The 18,856-nt window shown below is 47.5% G+C and overlaps 2 protein-coding genes across 2 annotated transcripts; both read left to right on the top strand.

Moving 5' to 3' along the window:
* The first annotated feature begins 9,168 nt into the window (after positions 1 to 9,168).
* LOC137332630 (uncharacterized) lies at positions 9,169 to 10,581 on the top strand. The gene has a single exon (XM_067996588.1). It carries the CDS (start codon positions 9,169 to 9,171, stop codon positions 10,579 to 10,581), a length of 1,413 nt encoding a protein of 470 aa, XP_067852689.1.
* Positions 10,582 to 13,580: 2,999 nt separating this feature from the next.
* Positions 13,581 to 14,255, top strand: LOC137332629 (protein TsetseEP-like). Its single transcript, XM_067996587.1, has one exon. The coding sequence runs from the start codon at positions 13,581 to 13,583 to the stop codon at positions 14,253 to 14,255; it is 675 nt and encodes a 224-aa protein (XP_067852688.1).
* Positions 14,256 to 18,856: the final 4,601 nt, after the last annotated feature.

The following is an 18,856-nucleotide window of genomic DNA, read 5'->3' as shown; positions in this document are numbered from 1 at the left end:
CATTGACCAGAAACTTAACTGGACCAGCCATATAAATACTGTGGCTACGAGAGCAGGTCAGAGGCTGGGTATTCTGTGGCGAGTGACTCACCTCCTGACTCCCCAAAGCCTTTCCACCATCTACAAGGCACAAGTCAGGAGTGTGATGGAATACTCTCCACTTGCCTGGATGAGTGCAGCTCCAACAACACTCAAGAAGCTCGACACCATCCAAGATAAAGCAGCCCGCTTGATTGGCACCCCATCCACCACCCTAAACATTCACTCCCTTCACCACCGGCGCACTGTGGCTGCAGTGTGCACCATCCACAGGATGCACTGCAGCAACTCGCCAAGGCTTCTTCGACAGCACCTCCCAAACCCGCGACCTCTACCACCTAGAAGGACAAGAGCTGCAGGCGCATGGGAACAACACCACCTGCACGTTCCCCTCCAAGTCACACACCATCCCGACTTGGAAATATATCGCCGTTCCTTCATTGTCGCTGGGTCAAAATCCTGGAACTCCCTTCCTAACAGCACTGTGGGAGAACCGTCACCACACGGACTGCAGCGGTTCAAGAAGGCGGCTCACCACCACCTTCTCGAGGGCAATTAGGGATGGGCAATAAATGCCGACCTCGCCAGCGACGCCCACATCCCGTGAACGAATAAAAAAAAACCCGCCTTCTCCCCATATCCCTCAATCCCACCTACCCACCTTTTCACCATATCCCTCAATCCCACCTACCCAACTTCTCCCCATATCCCTCAATCCCACCTACCCACCTTCTCCCCATATCCCTCACTCCCACCTACCCACCTTTTCACCATATCCCTCAATCCCACCTACCCACCTTTTCACCATATCCCTCAATCCCACCTACCCAACTTCTCACCATATCCCTCAATCCCACCTACCCACCTTCTCCCCATATCCCTCAATCTCACCTAGCCACCTTCTCACCATATCCCTCAATCCCACCTAGCCACCTTCTCACCATATCCCTCACTCCCACCTACCCACCTTCTCCCCATATCCCTCAATCCCACTCACCCACCTTCTCATCTGTGTTTGCTATTCCCAGAGGAATTGTAAATGTGTTTTTATAAGACCAGAGTTAAAATTTTGCCACACCTCATGTCCAGTGCAAACCTCCCCCAAATTCCTTTCCAAATTTCTTCTCTGTCCAATTGTCCCTTGACCCCGTTTATACTGTTTCACTGTCCTTACACTGTCCTTCCCTGGGAACTTATTCCACAATTCAATTACCTTTGGGTGTGAAAGTCCCTCCCCCTTCTTATAGAATCCTGCAGCACAGGAGGAGGCCATTCGGCCCAGCGTACCTTTGCCAGCTCTTTGAAAGAGCTATCCGGTTAGTCCCACTCCTCTTTCCTTCCTCGTTCTAACTTCTGTCCCTCCGTATTTGAACAATTGGTCTGGACATCTTGTCTTGATCTTGAAAATGCCGTCACAAAACCTCCTCTTTTCCAAAGAAATCAAACCCCACGTGAAAACTTTCCTCATAATTTAAATATCTCTTGTGTGCATCCATCAAAGAGATGTCTCCCTGTACGATCTCCTAAATATATTCCGAATCTCACTGCCTGGTTACTTGATGAACACTGGGTAATGTCTCCAACCAGTGGGTGCAATAATGATGTGATTGTGTTACTGGGCCAGTAATCCAGAGAACGTGACTTCAAATCCCACGTGCTGAAAAATAAAAAAAATGCAATTGGTGTAATGTCTCTCTCACTCACTCTCACTGGGTTTGGGGTATTTCTGTAATACTGGATTCACTGCAGTGTGACTCACTGAGCCTCTCTCTCTGTCTTTCTCCCTCTCTCTTTCTCTTGTCTGTCTGTCTGTCTCCCTCTCTCTCTCTCTCTCTGTCTGTCTGTCTCTTTCTCTCTGTCTGTCTGTCTCTCTCATTCTCTCTCTCTCTGTCTGTCTGTCTCTCTCACTCTCTCTCTCTCTCATTCTCGCTCTCTCTGTCCATCTGTCTCTCTCTCTCTCTGTCTGTCTGTCTGTCTCTTTCTCTCTCTCTGTCTCTTTCTCTCTCTCTGTCTGTCTGTCTGTCTCTCTCATTCTCTCTCTGTCTGTCTGTCTCTCTCACTCTCTCTCTCTCTCATTCTCGCTCTCTCTGTCCGTCTGTCTCTCTCGCTCTCTCTCTCTCTCATTCTCTCTCGCTCTGTGGGTTTGGGGTATTTCTGTAATACTGGATTCACTGCAGTGTCACTCACTGAGCCTCTCTCTCTCTCTGTCTTTCTCCATCTCTCTTTCTCTTGTCTGTCTGTCTGTCTCTCTTTCTCTCTCTCATACTCTCTCTCTGTCTGTCTGTCTCTCTCGCTCTCTCATTCTCTCTGTCTGTCTGTCGCTCTCGCTCTCTCTCATTCTCTCTCTCTCTGTCTCTCTCGCTCTCTCTCATTCTCTCATACTCTCTCTCTGTCTGTCTGTCTCTTGCTCTCTCTCTCTCATTCTCTCTCTCTCTGTCTCTCTCGCTCTCTCTCTCTCATTCTCTCTCTCTCTCTGTCTGTCTGTCTCTCTCGCTCTGTGGGTTTGGGGTATTGCTGTAATACTGGATTCACTGCAGTGTGAGTCACTGAGTCTCTCTGTCCTAAAACTGTACAAAGCACAGTCTCTCTTCCAGTTGGGGCCTGATTGTATAAACTATTTATTTGCAGAGTGCATCCCGCACACAGAGGAAATTAAAGATATTTCAAGAACAATGATGACTTCATTAAAAATGTAGACTGGGATTCGATGTGACATTCGATCCTGAACTCTGTTTTTACAAATTTCCATTGTAAGTTTACCCTCTTTTTCCGTCCAGTTCCCTCTCCCCTCCTCTTCTGTACGATTCCAACTCTCTCTGGGGAACGGCTTTGTTCACTCAATTGATCGTTCTTGTGTGAGGCCAGACAGCAAGTGTTGGCAAGCTATTCAGACACAGAAGGCATCACTGCTGAGCCCGCAGCTGCCCTGACCCGACATTCACCCACAAGTACGTTCCGGCAGAGACTAGCGGCTGATTTTTTTTCCCTCCCTCCCGAGCTCAGTGGAACTGAGGCCAATTGAAGCATCCCCCCTACATCCGCAGGGGAGATCAGCAAACTTGGGGAGGGCCCACAGTCAGACCTGGGCCTATATTAATCTGCATGCCTCAATTCCACACCGTGCAGGACGCTGGACGAGGAAACATTAGTCTGCTCCAATAGTACAAAAACTTCAAATAAATTCTCCGATAATATCTGATTTATCATTTGTGGTAGATTTGACAAGAGAAAATAAGTAATTTTGAAGCTCTCCTGTCTCTTGTTATTCTTTATGATTAAGGCCCTGAGGTACAGGGTGTGGAAAGGAGTGAAACCCAAAGAGAGAGATTGATTTCCATTTGTCATCGCCTTTTCCACAAATTAATATTTGGTCTCAGGCAAGCTGGTCTCTGACTGTAGATTTATCACAGAACAAATAGGATCCAGGTGAGGGAGATAAAAGATAGAGAGAGAGAGAGACAGGGGTGAGAGAGTGAGAGAGACAGGGAGAGAGACAGACAGGGAGAGAGAGTGAGAGAGAGACAGAGAGAGAGAGATAGGGGGAGGGAGACTGAGAGAGACAGTGAGAGAGAGAGAGAGTAAGAGGGACAGAGAGAGAGACAGGGGGTGAGAGAGAGAGACAGGGGGTGAGAGAGAGTGAGAGACAGGGGGTGAGAGAGAGAGAGAGAGAGACAGGGGGCGAGAGAGCGAGAGAGATAGAGAGAGAGAGATAGGGGGAGGGAGACTGAGAGAGACTAGAGAGAGAGAGAGTGAGAGAGACAGAGAGAGAGACAGGGGGCGAGAGAGAGAGAGAGACAGGGGGTGAGAGAGAGAGAGAGAGACAGGGGGAGAGACAGGGGGCGAGAGAGAGAGAGAGAGACACAGAGAGAGAGAAAGACAGGGAGAGAGAGTGAGAGAGACAGAGAGACAGGGGGTGAGAGAGTGAAAGAGACACAGAGAGAGAGAAAGACAGGGAGAGAGAGTGAGAGAGACAGAGAGAGAGACAGGGGGCGAGAGAGAGAGAGAGAGACAGAGAGAGAGGGAGACAGGGGGAGAGAGAGTGAGAGAGACAGAGAGAGAGACGGGGCAGAGAGAGAGACAGGGGACGAGAGAGAGAGAGAGACAGAGAGAGAGGGAGACAGGGAGAGAGAGTGAGAGAGACAGAGAGAGAGAGACGGGGGCAGAGAGAGAGACAGGGGGCGAGAGAGAGAGAGACAGAGAGAGAGAGAGACAGTGGGCGAGAGAGAGAGAGACAGAAAGAGAGAGAGGCGAGAGAGAGAGACAGAGAGAGAGAGAGAGAGACAGGGAGAGAGAGAGACAGGGAGAGAGAGTAAGTGAGACAGAGACAGGGAGATGGGGGAGAGAGGCAGAGAGAGAGAGACAGGGCGAGAGAGAGAGAGACAGAGAGAGAGACAGGGGGAGAGAGAGTGAGAGAGACAGAGAGAGAGACAGAGAGAGAGAGACAGGGGGTGAGAGAGTGAGAGAGACATAGAGGGAGACGGGGGAGAGACGGGGAGAGAGAGAGACAGGGGAGAGAGGATGAGTGAGACAGAGAGAGAGAGACAGGGGGAGAGAGACAGAGAGAGAGACAGGGGAGAGAGGGTGAGAGAGACAGAGAGAGAGACAGGGGGAGAGAGACAGAGAGAGAGACAGGGGAGAGAGGGTGAGAGAGACAGAGAGAGACAGGGGGAGAGAGAGTGAGAGAGACAGAGAGGGAGAGATAGGGGGAGGGAGACTGAGAGAGACAGTGAGAGAGACTAGAGAGAGAGAGTGAGAGAGACAGAGAGAGAGACAGGGGAGAGACAGTGGGGAGAGAGACAGAGAGAGAGACAGGGGAGAGAGGGTAAGAGAGACAGAGAGAGAGAGAGACAGGGGCAGAGAGACAGAGAGAGAGACGGGGGAGAGAGAGTGAGAGAGACAGAGAGAGAGACAGGGGGCGAGATAGTGAGAGAGACAGAGAAAGAGACAGGGGGAGAGAGAGACAGAGAGGGGGAGGCAAGAGAGAGAGTGAGGGAGAGAGAGAGAGAGAGAGAGACAAGGAAGGAGAGAGAGAAAAAGAGAGACAAGGAGAGAGAAATAGGGAGACTAAGGCAGAGAGAATGTCAGAGACATGGGTAGAGAAAACAGACTGTCAAAGACAGAGAGAGAAATAGAGAGAGAGAGAGACAGAGAGAGTGAGAGAGTGAGAGAGGTGAAGGAAGACAGAGAGAGAGAGAGAGAGAGAATCACAAAGACATTGCCCAAGAAATTGGACCTCATTGCACTCGTTTTACGATGTCATCGGAGTCCTATCTGCTTATATAAAGGAGTTAAGATACAGATCAGCCAGGATCTAATTGAATGGAGGAACAAACCCGAGGGGCTGAATGGCCTCCTCCTGTTCCTATGACCTCACACGGGTCACTCTCTTACCCGCTCAGCAGGTTAAAAATTGGACCTTGCGGGAATAGAGAGGGATCTAGGCTGGTAAATCCCAGGGGCGATTTTAACTGCCCACTTGCCTGGTTTCCGTTGGGTGGACAGGGTTAAAATTGCGCCTAAGGAGGCACGCTGGCACTAATGTCTGTATAATTATTTTTTAGATTGAACTGAGAGCCTCGCCCATTTCGAGTGAGGGTGTCCTGGGGTAACTGAAGGTTGCTGCATGGTGCATCGTGAGACTCATCTGCACCTGGTTTCCCATCCCCCCATTCGTCTGATTCATCCCATCAGAAACATCTGCCCTCTGACCTCAAGGACCATCTCTCATCTCCTCCGTTGACCAGATGCCTCTAAAATGCTTGGCTTCCTCGTCATTCCAAGTAAACTCTTCACTTTCTGTTGAAGCCCAAGTCCGGATGAGACTTGAATCTCTGCGTTCCTCCAATTCCGGCCTCTTGCGCATCCCCGATTTTCATCACTCCATCATCGGCGGCCGTGCCTTCAGCTGCCCAGGCCCTATGCTCTGGAATTCCCTCCCTAAACCTCTCCGCCTCTCTACCCCTCTCTCTTCTCCTTTACGACACTCCTTAAAACCTCCTCTTTGACCTGTCCTAATATCTCTTTATGTGGGTCAGTGTCAAATTGTGTTTCATAATCGCTCCCGTGAACCTCCTACGGACGTCTTACTATGTTAAAGGCACTATATAAATGCAAGTTGTTGTTGTTGATGCTCCCATATCTGGGAGGTCTCTTCCATCTCCTCTCTCACACACTCCTGGGTAAAGGAGGGAGAGCTCTCATCCGATTGGGATTTCCTTTCCCTCTACTCTCCCAGATCTCTCTCTCTCTCTCTATTGCAGCTTTCCTTGTCCTTATCTCTTAACCAACATCCCTCATTATCTGCTCATTATCACATTGCTGTTTGTGGGATCTTGCTGTGCGCAAATTAGCTGCCGCGTTTCCTACATTACAACAGTGACCACACTTCAAAAAGTACTTCATTAGCTGTAAAGCGCTTTGGGACATCCTGAGATGGTGAAAGGCACTGTACGATATCAATGCAAGTTCTTTTCACTCTTTTTCTTCCTTCCTTAGGGCCAGTTCTTCTCTGAACTTCCTTCTCTTGTTCCCCTTAAGCTCCAAATACCCCGTCCTGCAGAGAGCTCCTCCCTGCATCTTCACCGTGTTGAAATCGAGACTCATCGCAACCTCTCCAGGTACATAGAATTACATAGAATGTACAGCAGAGAAATAGATCATTCTATGCCGATGTTCATGCTCCACACAAGCCTCCTCCCTCCCCTCTTCATCTCACCCTATCAACATATCATTCTATTCCTTTCTCCCTCATGTGTTTATCTAGCTTCCCCTTAAATGTGTCCATACTATTCACCTCAACCACTCCTTGTGGGAGTGAGTCCCACATTCTCACCACTCTCTGGGTAAAGAAGTTTTTCCTGAATTCCCTATTGGATTTATTAGTGACTATTTTATATTTATGACCTCTAGTTCTGGTCTCCCCCACAAGTGGAAACATCTTCTCTATGTCTACCCTATCAAACCCTTTCATAATCTATCAGATCACCCCTCAGTCTTCTGTTTTCTAGAGTAAAGAGCCCCAACCTGTTCAATCCTTTCTGACAGGTGTAACTTCTCAGTTCTGGTATCATCCTTGTGAAACGTCTTTGCACCTTCCCCAATGCTTCGATATCCTTTTTCTAATATGGAGACCAGAACCGTGCCCAGTGCACTGCCACTCCGGCTCATTCTTTCCCAGGATTATCACAACTTCAGAACACCTCCCCTCCTCTCAGCCTTCCTCCCTTCTTCCTACAATCGATAGGATTTCAAACCCATCCCCCCAACCATTAATTCCTGATTCAGCTCACCGTCTTTCCGAGATAAACACACGAGGGAGAAAGGAATAGAAGGATATGCTGATAGGGTGAGATGAAGTAGGGAGGGAGGAGGCTCGTGTGGAGCATAAATACTGGCGCGGACCAGTTGGGCCGAATGGCCTGTTTCTGTGCTGTACGTTCTCTGTAAGGGAAGCTCACTAAAAGCCCACCTGGTTCACTAATGTCCCTTTAGGGAAGGAAACCTGCCGTCCTTACCCGGCCTGGGCCGACATGTGACTCCAGTCCCCACACCAACGTGGTGGACTGTCAGGTGCCGATTTTAACCGAACCCACGTGTCGGGAAACTGATCGAGTGCAGCCCTGGTTTTGAAGTCACTGGAGGGTAATATTGGGCGGGGTGTAAAACCAGCATTGTACCCGACCCCGTGGGAATCCCACCCAGTGAGTTAGGTTAAAATCACCCCTTTCAGTGTCCCCAGGGGAGCCAGTGCTGGGCGATAAATGTCAGCCTTGGGCCCAGTGTCGCTCACATCCTAAGAACGAAAGGAGAAAAATGACGTGCAGTCCAAAAATGGAAAATCGGCCCTTCTACTCAGGGACTGAAAGGTAAACTATTACTGGATTAGCTCTGGAATGAAGGGAATAGCACAGTGCACAGGGCAGGGTGGCTGAATGAATGAGGTTTCCTGGAACTTAGCACAGGGCCATGAGTCAGTACAGAAGCTCAGTAGTAGAGAGGCATCCTTTGGAAACATGTAACTGTGCTTGTCTGGGATACTCAGCTGAATTGGCCTCGATCCAGCACTCCAGTACAATCTGTTTCTGCTTCACTAAACTGTGCCTTACTCTAATGTTCGTTGGCCAAGCGCCACAAGAGGATCAGATGGTAAAGAGCCTCGCTGTACAGAGCAGGAAGCTTCCCACCTCCCAGGGTCTCAGTCTTTGCTGAGTCAGCTAATCTCTGTCAATGTGATGGTTGGGGTTGGCGACAGCCAGCCCATGTTAGGGAGAGGACAATCTAACCGGCAGGTTCTGGCGATTATTAAGTGTCCTCTGCTTTAAATGCATGTGGACATGAAACGAGGATGAGGCCAGCCTTAGTTGTGATGCCCCCTATGGTTGGATAACCTGCTCACCACTGCCTAAACTAATACATGAAGAATGAAAGAAGGAACTTGCATTTATAAGGCGACTTTCGCAACCACAGGCCGTCCCAAAGCGCTTTACAGCCAATGAAGTGATTTTGAAGTGTGCTCACTGTTGCAATGTAGGAAACGTGGCAGCCAATTCGCACAGCAAGATCCCACAAACAGCAATGTGATAATGGCCAGATCATCTGTTTTTTAGTGATGTTGGTTGAGGGATAAATATTGGCCCCAGGACACCGGGGAGAACTCCCCCTGCTCTTCTTCGAATAGTGGCCGTGGGATCTTTTCCTCAATATGGAACAGAGCCCCAACATGGAACAGAGCCCCAATATGGACCAGAGCCCCAATATGGACCAGAGCCCCAACATGGAACAGAGCCCCAACATGGAACAGAGCCCAACATGGAACAGAGCCCCAATATGGACCAGAGCCCCAACATGGAACAGAGCCCCAATATGGACCAGAGCCCCAACATGGACCAGAGCCCCAATATGGACCTGAGCCCCAACATGGAACAGAGCCCCAACATGGAACAGAGCCCAACATGGAACAGAGCCCCAATATAGACCAGAGCCCCAACATGGAACAGAGCCCAACATGGAACAGAGCCCCAATATGGACCAGAGCCCCAACATGGAACAGAGCCCCAATATGGACCAGAGCCCCAACATGGAACAGAGCCCCAATATGGACCAGAGCCCCAACATGGAACAGAGCCCAACATGGAACAGAGCCCCAATATGGACCAGAGCCCCAACATGGAACAGAGCCCCAATATGGACCAGAGCCCCAACATGGAACAGAGCCCCAATATGGAACAGAGCCCCAACATGGAACAGAGCCCCAATATGGACCAGAGCCCAACATGGAACAGAGCCCCAATATGGACCAGAGCCCCAACATGGAACAGAGCCCCAACATGGACCAGAGCCCCAACATGGAACAGAGCCCCAATATGGACCAGAGCCCAACATGGAACAGAGCCCCAATATGGACCAGAGCCCCAACATGGAACAGAGCCCCAATATGGACCAGAGCCCCAACATGGAACAGAGCCCCAATATGGACCAGAGCCCCAATATGGACCAGAGCCCCAACATGGAACAGAGCCCCAATATGGACCAGAGCCCAACATGGAACAGAGCCCCAATATGGACCAGAGCCCCAACATGGAACAGAGCCCCAATATGGACCAGAGCCCCAACATGGAACAGAGCCCCAATATGGAACAGAGTCCCAACATGGAACAGAGCCCAACATGGAACAGAGCCCCAATATGGAACAGAGCCCCAACATGGACCAGAGCCCAACATGGAACAGAGCCCCAATATGGACCAGAGCCCCAACATGGAACAGAGCCCCAATATGGACCAGAGCCCCAATATGGACCAGAGCCCCAATATGGACCAGAGCCCAACATGGAACAGAGCCCCAACATGGACCAGAGCCCAACATGGAACAGAGCCCCAATATGGACCAGAGCCCCAACATGGAACAGAGCCCCAATATGGACCAGAGCCCCAATATGGACCAGAGCCCCAATATGGACCAGAGCCCAACATGGAACAGAGCCCCAATATGGACCAGAGCCCCAACATGGAACAGAGCCCAACATGGAACAGAGCCCCAATATGGACCAGAGCCCCAACATGGAACAGAGCCCCAATATGGACCAGAGCCCCAACATGGAACAGAGCCCCAATATGGAACAGAGCCCCAACATGGAACAGAGCCCCAATATGGACCAGAGCCCAACATGGAACAGAGCCCCAATATGGACCAGAGCCCCAACATGGAACAGAGCCCCAACATGGAACAGAGCCCCAATATGGACCAGAGCCCAACATGGAACAGAGCCCCAATATGGACCAGAGCCCCAACATGGAACAGAGCCCCAATATGGACCAGAGCCCCAACATGGAACAGAGCCCCAATATGGACCAGAGCCCCAATATGGACCAGAGCCCCAACATGGAACAGAGCCCCAATATGGACCAGAGCCCAACATGGAACAGAGCCCCAATATGGAACCGAGCCCCAACATGGAACAGAGTCCCAACATGGAACAGAGCTGGGCTGGGACCAGCGTTCTGGAGAATCGAGTAACTAGGGCTGTAGATAGGGCTTTAAACTAAAAGTGTGTGGGGGTGGGGAGGGGTCAGGAGAGGCAACAGAGCAGTGTAGTGATTTGGGTAAAGATGAGCAGAGTGTGGCAGGAAGGGACAGAGAGTTTACTAATAATATTCAACGACAAGTAAGGTCAAAGCAGGAAAAATGATAAAAAGTCAAAATTAAAGGCTCTTTATCTGAATGCACGGAGTATTCGTAACAAGATAGAGGAATTAATGGCACAATGGACATAAATGGGTTTGATGTAAAAGCCATTACAGAAATATGGTTTCAAAGTGACCAAGATTGGGAACTAAATATTCCAGGGTACATGACGACAGACAGAATGGAAAAGGAGGGGGTGGAGCCCTGATAATAGAGAATGACATAAGGGCAGTGGTGAGAAAGGATCTTGGCTCGGAAGATCAGGAAGTAGAATCAGTATGGGTGGAAATAAGAAATAACAAGGGGCAGCAAACACTGGTGGGAGTAGTTTATAGGCCCCTTAATAGTAGCTATACTGTTGGGCAGAGTATTAATCATGAAATAATAGGAGCTTGTAACAAAGGTAATGCAGTAATCATGGGGGACTTCAATCTTCATATAGACTGGGCAAATCAAATTGGCAAAGGTAGTTTAGAGGACATAGAAAACATAGATACATAGAAAATAGGAGCAGGAGTAGGCCATTCGAGCCTGCTCCACCATTTAATATGATCATGGCTGATCTTCTATCTCAATATCATATTCCCGCTCTCTCCCCATAGCCCTTGATGCCTTCTGGGTCTAGAAATCTATCCATCTCCTTCTTAAATATATTTAGTGACTCGCCATCCACAGCCTTCTGTGGTAGAGAATTCCACAGGTTCACCACCATCTGAGTGAAGAAATTTCTCCTCATCTCAGTCCTGGTGAGTTCATGGAATGCATTTGAGATGGTTTCCTAGAACAATATGTCATGGAACCAACCAAGGAACAGGTTATTTTAGATCTTGTATTATGTAATGAGACAGGGTTAAATAGTAATCTCACAGTAAAGGATCCTCTGGGGAAGAGTGATCATAATATGATATAATTTCACATTGAGTTTGAGAGTGACATACTTATGTCAGAAACTAGAGTCTTAAACTTAAATAAAGCCAATTACATAGGTATGAGAGGCGAGTTGGCTAAGGTAGATTGGGAAATTAGATTAAAGGGTTTGACAGTTGAAACGCAATGGCAAACATTTAAAGAAATATTTCAATATTCTCAACAAATATACATTCCATTGAGAAATAAAAACTTCATGGGAAAAGTGATCCACCCGTGGCTAACTAAAGTTAAGGAGAGTATTAGATTGAAAGAAGAGGCCTATAATGTTGCCAAGAAGAGTAGTGAGCCTGGGAATTGGGAGAGTTTTAGAAACCAGCAAAGGACGACCAAAAAATTGATCAAAAGAGAGAAAATAGAATATGAAAATAAACTAGCAAGAAATATAAAAACGGATTGCAAGAGCTTCTACAAGAATGTAAAAAGGAAGAGAGTAGCAAAAGTAAACGTTGGTCCCTTAGAGGCTGAGACAGGAGAAATTATAATGGGGAATCAGGAAATGGCAGAGACGTTAAACAAATATTTTGTATCTGTCTTCACAGTAGAAGACACAAAAAACATACAAGAAATAGTGGGGAACCAAGGGTCGAATGAGACTGAGGAACTTAAAGTAATTAATATCAGTAGAGAAAAAGTACTTGAGAAACTAATGGGACTAAAAGCTGATAAATCCCCTGGACCTGATGGCCTACATCCGAGGGTTCTAAAAGAGGTGGCTGCAGAGATAGTGGATGCATTGGTTATGATCTTCCAAAATTCCCTAGATTCCCAGTGGATTGGAAGGAAGCAAACGTGACCCCACTATTCAAGAAAGGAGGGAGAGAGAAAACAGGGAACTACGGGCCAGTTAGCCTGACATCAGTCGTCAGGAAAATGCTGCAATCCATTATTAAGGAAGTGGTAACAGGGCACTTAGAAAATCACAAGGATCGGTGCTTGGGCCTCAGCTATTTACAATCTACAGTAATGACTTGGAGGAAAGGACCGAGTGTAAAGTATCCAAATTTGCTGACGATTCAAAGCTAGGTGGAAAAGTAAGCTGTGAGGAGGACACAAAGAGTCTGCAAAGGGATATAGACAGGTTAAGTGAGTGGGCAAGAAGGTGGCAGATGGAGTATAATGTGGGGAAATGTGAGGTTATTCACTTTGGTAGGAAGAATAGAAAAACAGAATATTTTTTAAATGGTGAAGTTATTAAATGTTGGTGTTGAGAGAGATTTGGGTGTCCGCGTACAAGAAACACAAAAAGTTAGCATGCAGGTACAGCAAGTAATTAGGAAAGCAAATGGAATGTTGGCCTTTATTGCAATGGGGCTGGAGTACAAGAGTAAGGAAATCTTACTACAATTGTACAGGGCTTTGGTGAGACCTCACCTGGTATAGAGTTTTGGTCTTCTTATCTAAGGAAGGATATACTTGCCTTAGAGGCAGTGCAGCAAAGGTTCACTAGATTGATTCCTGGGATGAGAGGGTTGTCCTATGAGGAGAGATTGAGTAGAATGGGCCGATACTCTCTGGAGTTTAGCAGAATGAGAGTTGATCTCATTGAAACATACAAGATTATGAGGGGGCTTGACAGGGTAGATGATGAGAGATTGTTTCCCATGGCTGGAAAGTCTAGAACTAGGGGCAGAGTCTCAGGATAAGAGGTGGCCATTTAAGACTGAGATGAGGAGGAATTTCTTCACTTAGATGGTTGTGAATCTTTGGAATTCTCTTCCCCTGAAGGCTGTGGATGCTCAGTCATTGAATATATTCAAGGCTGAGATAGACAGATTTCTGGACTTTACGGGAATCAAGGGATATGGGGATCGGGCGGGAAAGTAGAGTTGAGGTCGAAGATCAGCCATGAACTGACTGAATGGCGGAGCAGACTCGAGGGGCCGTGTGGCCTACTCCTGCTCCTATTTCTTATGTTCTTAGGAGTCCCAAAATGGAACCGCAGCCCAACATGGAACCGGACTCCAACATGGAACAGAGCCCCAACATGGAACCGGACCCCAACATGGAACAGAACCCCAACATGGAACAGAACCCCAACATGGAACAGAGCCCCAACATGGAACCGAGCCCCAACATGGAACCGGACCCCAACATGGAACAGAGCCCCAACATGGAACAGAGCCCCAACATGGAACCGAGCCCCAACATGGAACCGAGCCCCAACATGGAACAGAGCCCCAACATGGAACCGAGCCCCAACATGGAACCGGACCCCAACATGGAACAGAGCCCCAACATGGAACCGAGCCCCAACATGGAACCGGACCCCAACATGGAACCGAGCCCCAACATGGAACCGGACCCCAACATGGAACAGAACCCCAACATGGAACCGGACTCCAACATGGAACCGGACTCCAACATGGAACCGAGCCCCAACATGGAACAGAACCCCAACATGGAACCGGACCCCAACATGGAACAGAACCCCAACATGGAACCGGACCCCAACATGGAACAGAGCCCCAACATGGAACCGGTCCCCCTCATGGAACCAAGCCCCAACATGGAACCGAGCCCCAACATGGAACCGGACTCCAACATGGAACCGAGCCCCAACATGGAACCGAGCCCCAACATGGAACCGAGCCCCAACATGAATTAGAGCTTCGGGAGAGAGAGAAAGGGGGAGGGGAAACTTTCAGAGCAAAATAGCTGATTGGCCAAAAAGGGGGCAGATGGCTTTCTCCAGGAGGTCCTCTCGATCATCCTGCCGTGACATCACCCAAAGATCCACGGAAAACCCAGAGAAACAATGTAAACGCCGGCCCTCCTCCTCCCACAGAAAATCAACCCCAGAGATGAGTAGAAACAAGTCGCAATGGCCAAAGACATCAATGGGCAAGAAGCAAGGGGAAGGATGGACACTTCCAGAACTCTCTGGAAATCATGTGTCAGAGTCGCATTTCCCTCGATTATATATAATGCCGTTTATCTACAGGAACATCTAATTTAAAATAACTTTTTCTTTCGAGAACTCATTTGCCGATAGGTTAATAGAACCTTCTCATCCTCCTCTACTCCATCCCCAACGTCTTTCCTCTGTCGTCCAGCTCAGTGGGACTGTCCTCGCTTGGTTCCACTCTTACCCGTCGAGTCGTAGCCAAAACATCTCCAGTAATGGCTTCTCTTCCCGCTCCCGCACCGTTACCTCTGGAGTCCCCCAAGGATCTCTCCTTGGCCCTCTTCTAATTCTTATCTACATGCTGTCCCTCGGCGGCGTCATCCGAAAACACGTCAGGTTTTGCAAATGCATCTCCACCTCACCACCATCTCAGTCGACCCCTCCACTGTCTCTGATTTGGCACACTGCTTATCCACCGTCCAGTCCTGGATGAGCCACAATTGCCTGTAGTTAAACATTAGGAAGACCGAAGCCATTGTCTTCAGTTCCTGCCACAAATTCCATTCCCCGGCCGCCGACTCCATCCCTCTCCCTGACCACTGTCTGAGGCTGAACCAGACCGTTCACAACCTCGGCCTCCGATTCAGCCTGAGCTGAGCTGCGGATCACAAATACTCTCCATTACAAAGGCCACCTGCTTCCACCCTCTGTAACATCGTCTAATAGAAATAGAATAAGAATATAACTGGAGTTCACCCAAAACTCTGCTGCCCTGTAGGTGGTGGGGAAGCTCTGTTAATAAAGGATGAAATTGGTATAATAGCGAGAAATGATCTTGGCTCAGAAGATCAAGATGTCGAATCAATTTGGGTGGAGGGAAGAAATAGCAAGGGAAAGAAATCAGTGGTGGGAGTAGTATATAGGCCCCCTCACAGTAGCTACACTGTAGGGCAAAATATTAATCAGGAGATAAGGGGGGCTTGTAAAAAAGGTAATGCAATAATCATGGGCGATTCTAACTTTCGCATAGATTGGACAAATCAAATTGGCAAAAATAGCCCTGAGGAGGAGTTCATAGAGTGTATTAGGGACTGTTTCTTAGACCAATACGTCGGGGAACCAACCAGGGAACAGGTCATTTTGGATCTGGTAATGGGGAACGAAACAGGATTAATTAATGATCTCAAAGTAAAGGATCCCTTGGGAAGCAGTGATCATAACATGATAGAATTTCACATCCAGTTTGAGAGCGAGGATCTTGGGTCTGAAACTACTGTATTAAACTTAAATAAGGGCAATTATAAAGGAATGAGGGTGGAATTGGCTAAAGTGGACTGGGTAAACAGATTAGATGGTATGATGGTGGATAAGCAGTGGCAAACATTTAAAAAGATATTTTATGACTCGCAACAAAAATCTATCCCTGTGAGGAGGAAAGATTCCACAAAAAGGGTGAACCAACCATGGCTAACGAAGGAAGTCAAGGATGGTATCAGGCTAAAAGAAAAAGCATACAACATGGTAAAGATTACTGGTAAGCCTGAAGATTGGGAAAACTTTAAAAACCAGAAAAGGATGACTAAAAGAATAATAAAGAGGGAGAAAATAAATTATGAGAGTAAACTAGCAAGAAATATAAAAACTGACAGTAAAAGCTTCTACAAGTATATAAAAAGGAAGAGGGGAGCTAAAGTAAACATTGGTCCCTTAGAGGATGAGACTCGGGAAATAATAATGGAAAACAAGGAAATGGCAGAGGAATTGAACAGATATTTTGTATCTGTCTTCACAGTAGAAGACACTAATAATATACCAATAATAGTAGAAAATCAAGGGGCAAAGGGGAGGGAGGAACTAAAAACAATCACTATCACTAGAGAAAAAGTACTAGGTAAACTAATGGGTCTAAAGGCTGACAAGTCCCCTTGGACCTGATGGCTTGCATCCGAGGGTCTTAAAGGAAGTGGCTACAGAGATAGTGGATGCATTGGTTGTAATCTTCCACAATTCACTAGATTCTGGAAAGCTCCCAGCGGATTGGAAAACCGCAAACGTAACACCCCTATTCAAGAAGGGAGTGAGACAGAAAGCAGGTAATTATAGACCAGTTAGCCTAACATCTGTCATTGGGAAAATGCTAGAATCCATTATTAAGGAAGTAGTAGCAGGACATTTGGAGACTCATAATACAATTAAGGAGAGTCAACATGGTTTTATGAAGGGGAAATCATGTCTGACAAATTTATTAGAGTTCTTTGAGGAAGTAACGGGCAGGGTGGATAAAGGGGAACCAATGGGTGCAGTATATTTGGATTTCCAAAAGGCATTCAATAAGGTGCCACATAAAAGATTACTGGACAAGATAAGAGCTCATGGTGTTGGGTGTAATATACTGGCATGGATAGAGGATTGGCTAACTAACAGAAAACAAAGAGTCGGGATAAAAGGGTCATTTTCAAAATGGCAATCTGTAACTAGTGGGATGATGCAGGGCTCAGTGCTGGGGCCTCAACTATTTACAATATATATCAATGACTTGGATGAAGGAACAGAGTGTCTTGTGGCCAAATTTGCTGATGATACAAAGATAGGTGGAAAAGCAAGTTGTGATGAGGACACAGAGTGTCTGCAAAGGGATATTGACAGGTTAAGCGAATGGGCAAAAATTTGGCAGATGGAATCTAATGTGGGAAAATGTGAAGTCATCCACTTTGGGAGGAAAAATAAAAAAGCAAAATATTATTTGAATGGAGAAATACTACAAAATGCTGTGGTACAGAGGGATCTGGGTGTCCTCGTACATGAAACACAAAAAGTCAACATACAGGTGCAGCAGGCAATCCAGAAGGCAAACGGAATATTGGCCTTTATTTCTAGGGGGATGGAGTATAAAAGCAGGGAAGTCATGCTACAACTGTACAGGGTGCTGGTGAGACCACACCTGGAGTACTGCGTACAGTTCTGGTGCCCTTATTTAAGGAAGGACATACTTGCATTGGAGGCTGTTCAAAGAAGGTTCACGAGGTTGATTCCGGGCATGGAAGGGTTGTCTTATGAGGAAAGATTGAACAGGTTGGGTCTATACTCATTGGAGTTTAGAAGAATGAGAGGCGATCTTATTGAAACATAAAAGATTCTGAGGGGACTCGATAGGGGAGATGCTGAGAGGATGTTACCCCTCATGGGGGAATCTAAAACTAGGGGGCATAGTCTCAGAATAAGGGGTCACCCGTTTAAGACGGAAATAAGGAGGAATTTCTTCTCCCAGAGGGTCGTGAATCTTTGGAATTCTTTACCCCAAAAAGCTATGGAGGCTGAGTCATTGAATACATTCAAGGCTGAGTTAGACAAATTTTTGATCTGCAAGGGAGTCAAAGGATATGGGGAAAGGGCGGGAAAGTGGAGTTGAGGTAAAAATCAGATCAGCCATGATCTCATGAATGGCGGAGCAGGCTCGAGGGGCCAATTGGCCTACTCCTGCTCCTATCTCTTATGGTCTTATGATCTGTAACCGAACCCGCACCAAGTCCTGTTCTCCAATCACCCCTGTGCTCGTTGACCTACATTGGCACCTAGTCCAGCAAAGCCTCGATTGTAAAATTCTCATCCTTATTTTCAAATCCCTCCATGACCTCGCCCCTCCCTATCTCTGTAACCTTCTCCAGCCCTACTACCCTCCGAGATCTCTGCACTCTTCCAATTCTGGCCTCTTGCGCATCCCCGATTTCCTTTGCTCCACCATTGGCGGCCGTGCCTTCAGCCATCAAGGCTCAAAGCTCGGGAATTCCCTCCCAAACCTCCCGCTACCTCTCTCTCCTCCTTTAAGACACTGCTTAAAAACTACCTCTTTGACCAAGCTTTTGGTCACCTGTCCTAATACCACCTGATGTGGCTCGGTGTCAAATTTTGTTTGATAATCGCTCCTGTGAAGCACCTTGGGACGTTTTAATATGTTAAAGGCAACGTATCAGTGAAAGTTATTGTTGTTGTGAAATAGAGATTGATTAGAGAATTGAGATAGAGCAAAGATACGCAAGAGAGAGTGGAGATAGAATATAGAGATAGAGGTAGAATGCAGAGACAGAATAGAGATATAGAATATAGAGATAGAATAGAGATAGATAGCTTTTTGGCAACCAAAGGTATTAAGGGATATGGGCAAAAGGCGGGTATATGGAGTTAGATTACAGATCAGCCAAGATCTTATCAAATGGCGGAGCAGGCGCGAGGGGCTGAATGGCCTACTCCTGTTCCAATGTTTGCATGTTCCTAATATGGGGATGGAATACAGAGAGAGAAAATAGAGATAGATATGGGGGGTAGAATATAGAGATAGAATACAGAGATAGAATATAGAGATA

This window comes from Heptranchias perlo, chromosome 14, assembly GCF_035084215.1.
Source record: "Heptranchias perlo isolate sHepPer1 chromosome 14, sHepPer1.hap1, whole genome shotgun sequence".
NCBI classification, from domain to species: domain Eukaryota; kingdom Metazoa; phylum Chordata; class Chondrichthyes; order Hexanchiformes; family Hexanchidae; genus Heptranchias; species Heptranchias perlo.
The sequence above is the reverse complement of the archived record's forward strand: the minus strand, read 5'-3'. Positions and strand labels throughout refer to the sequence as shown.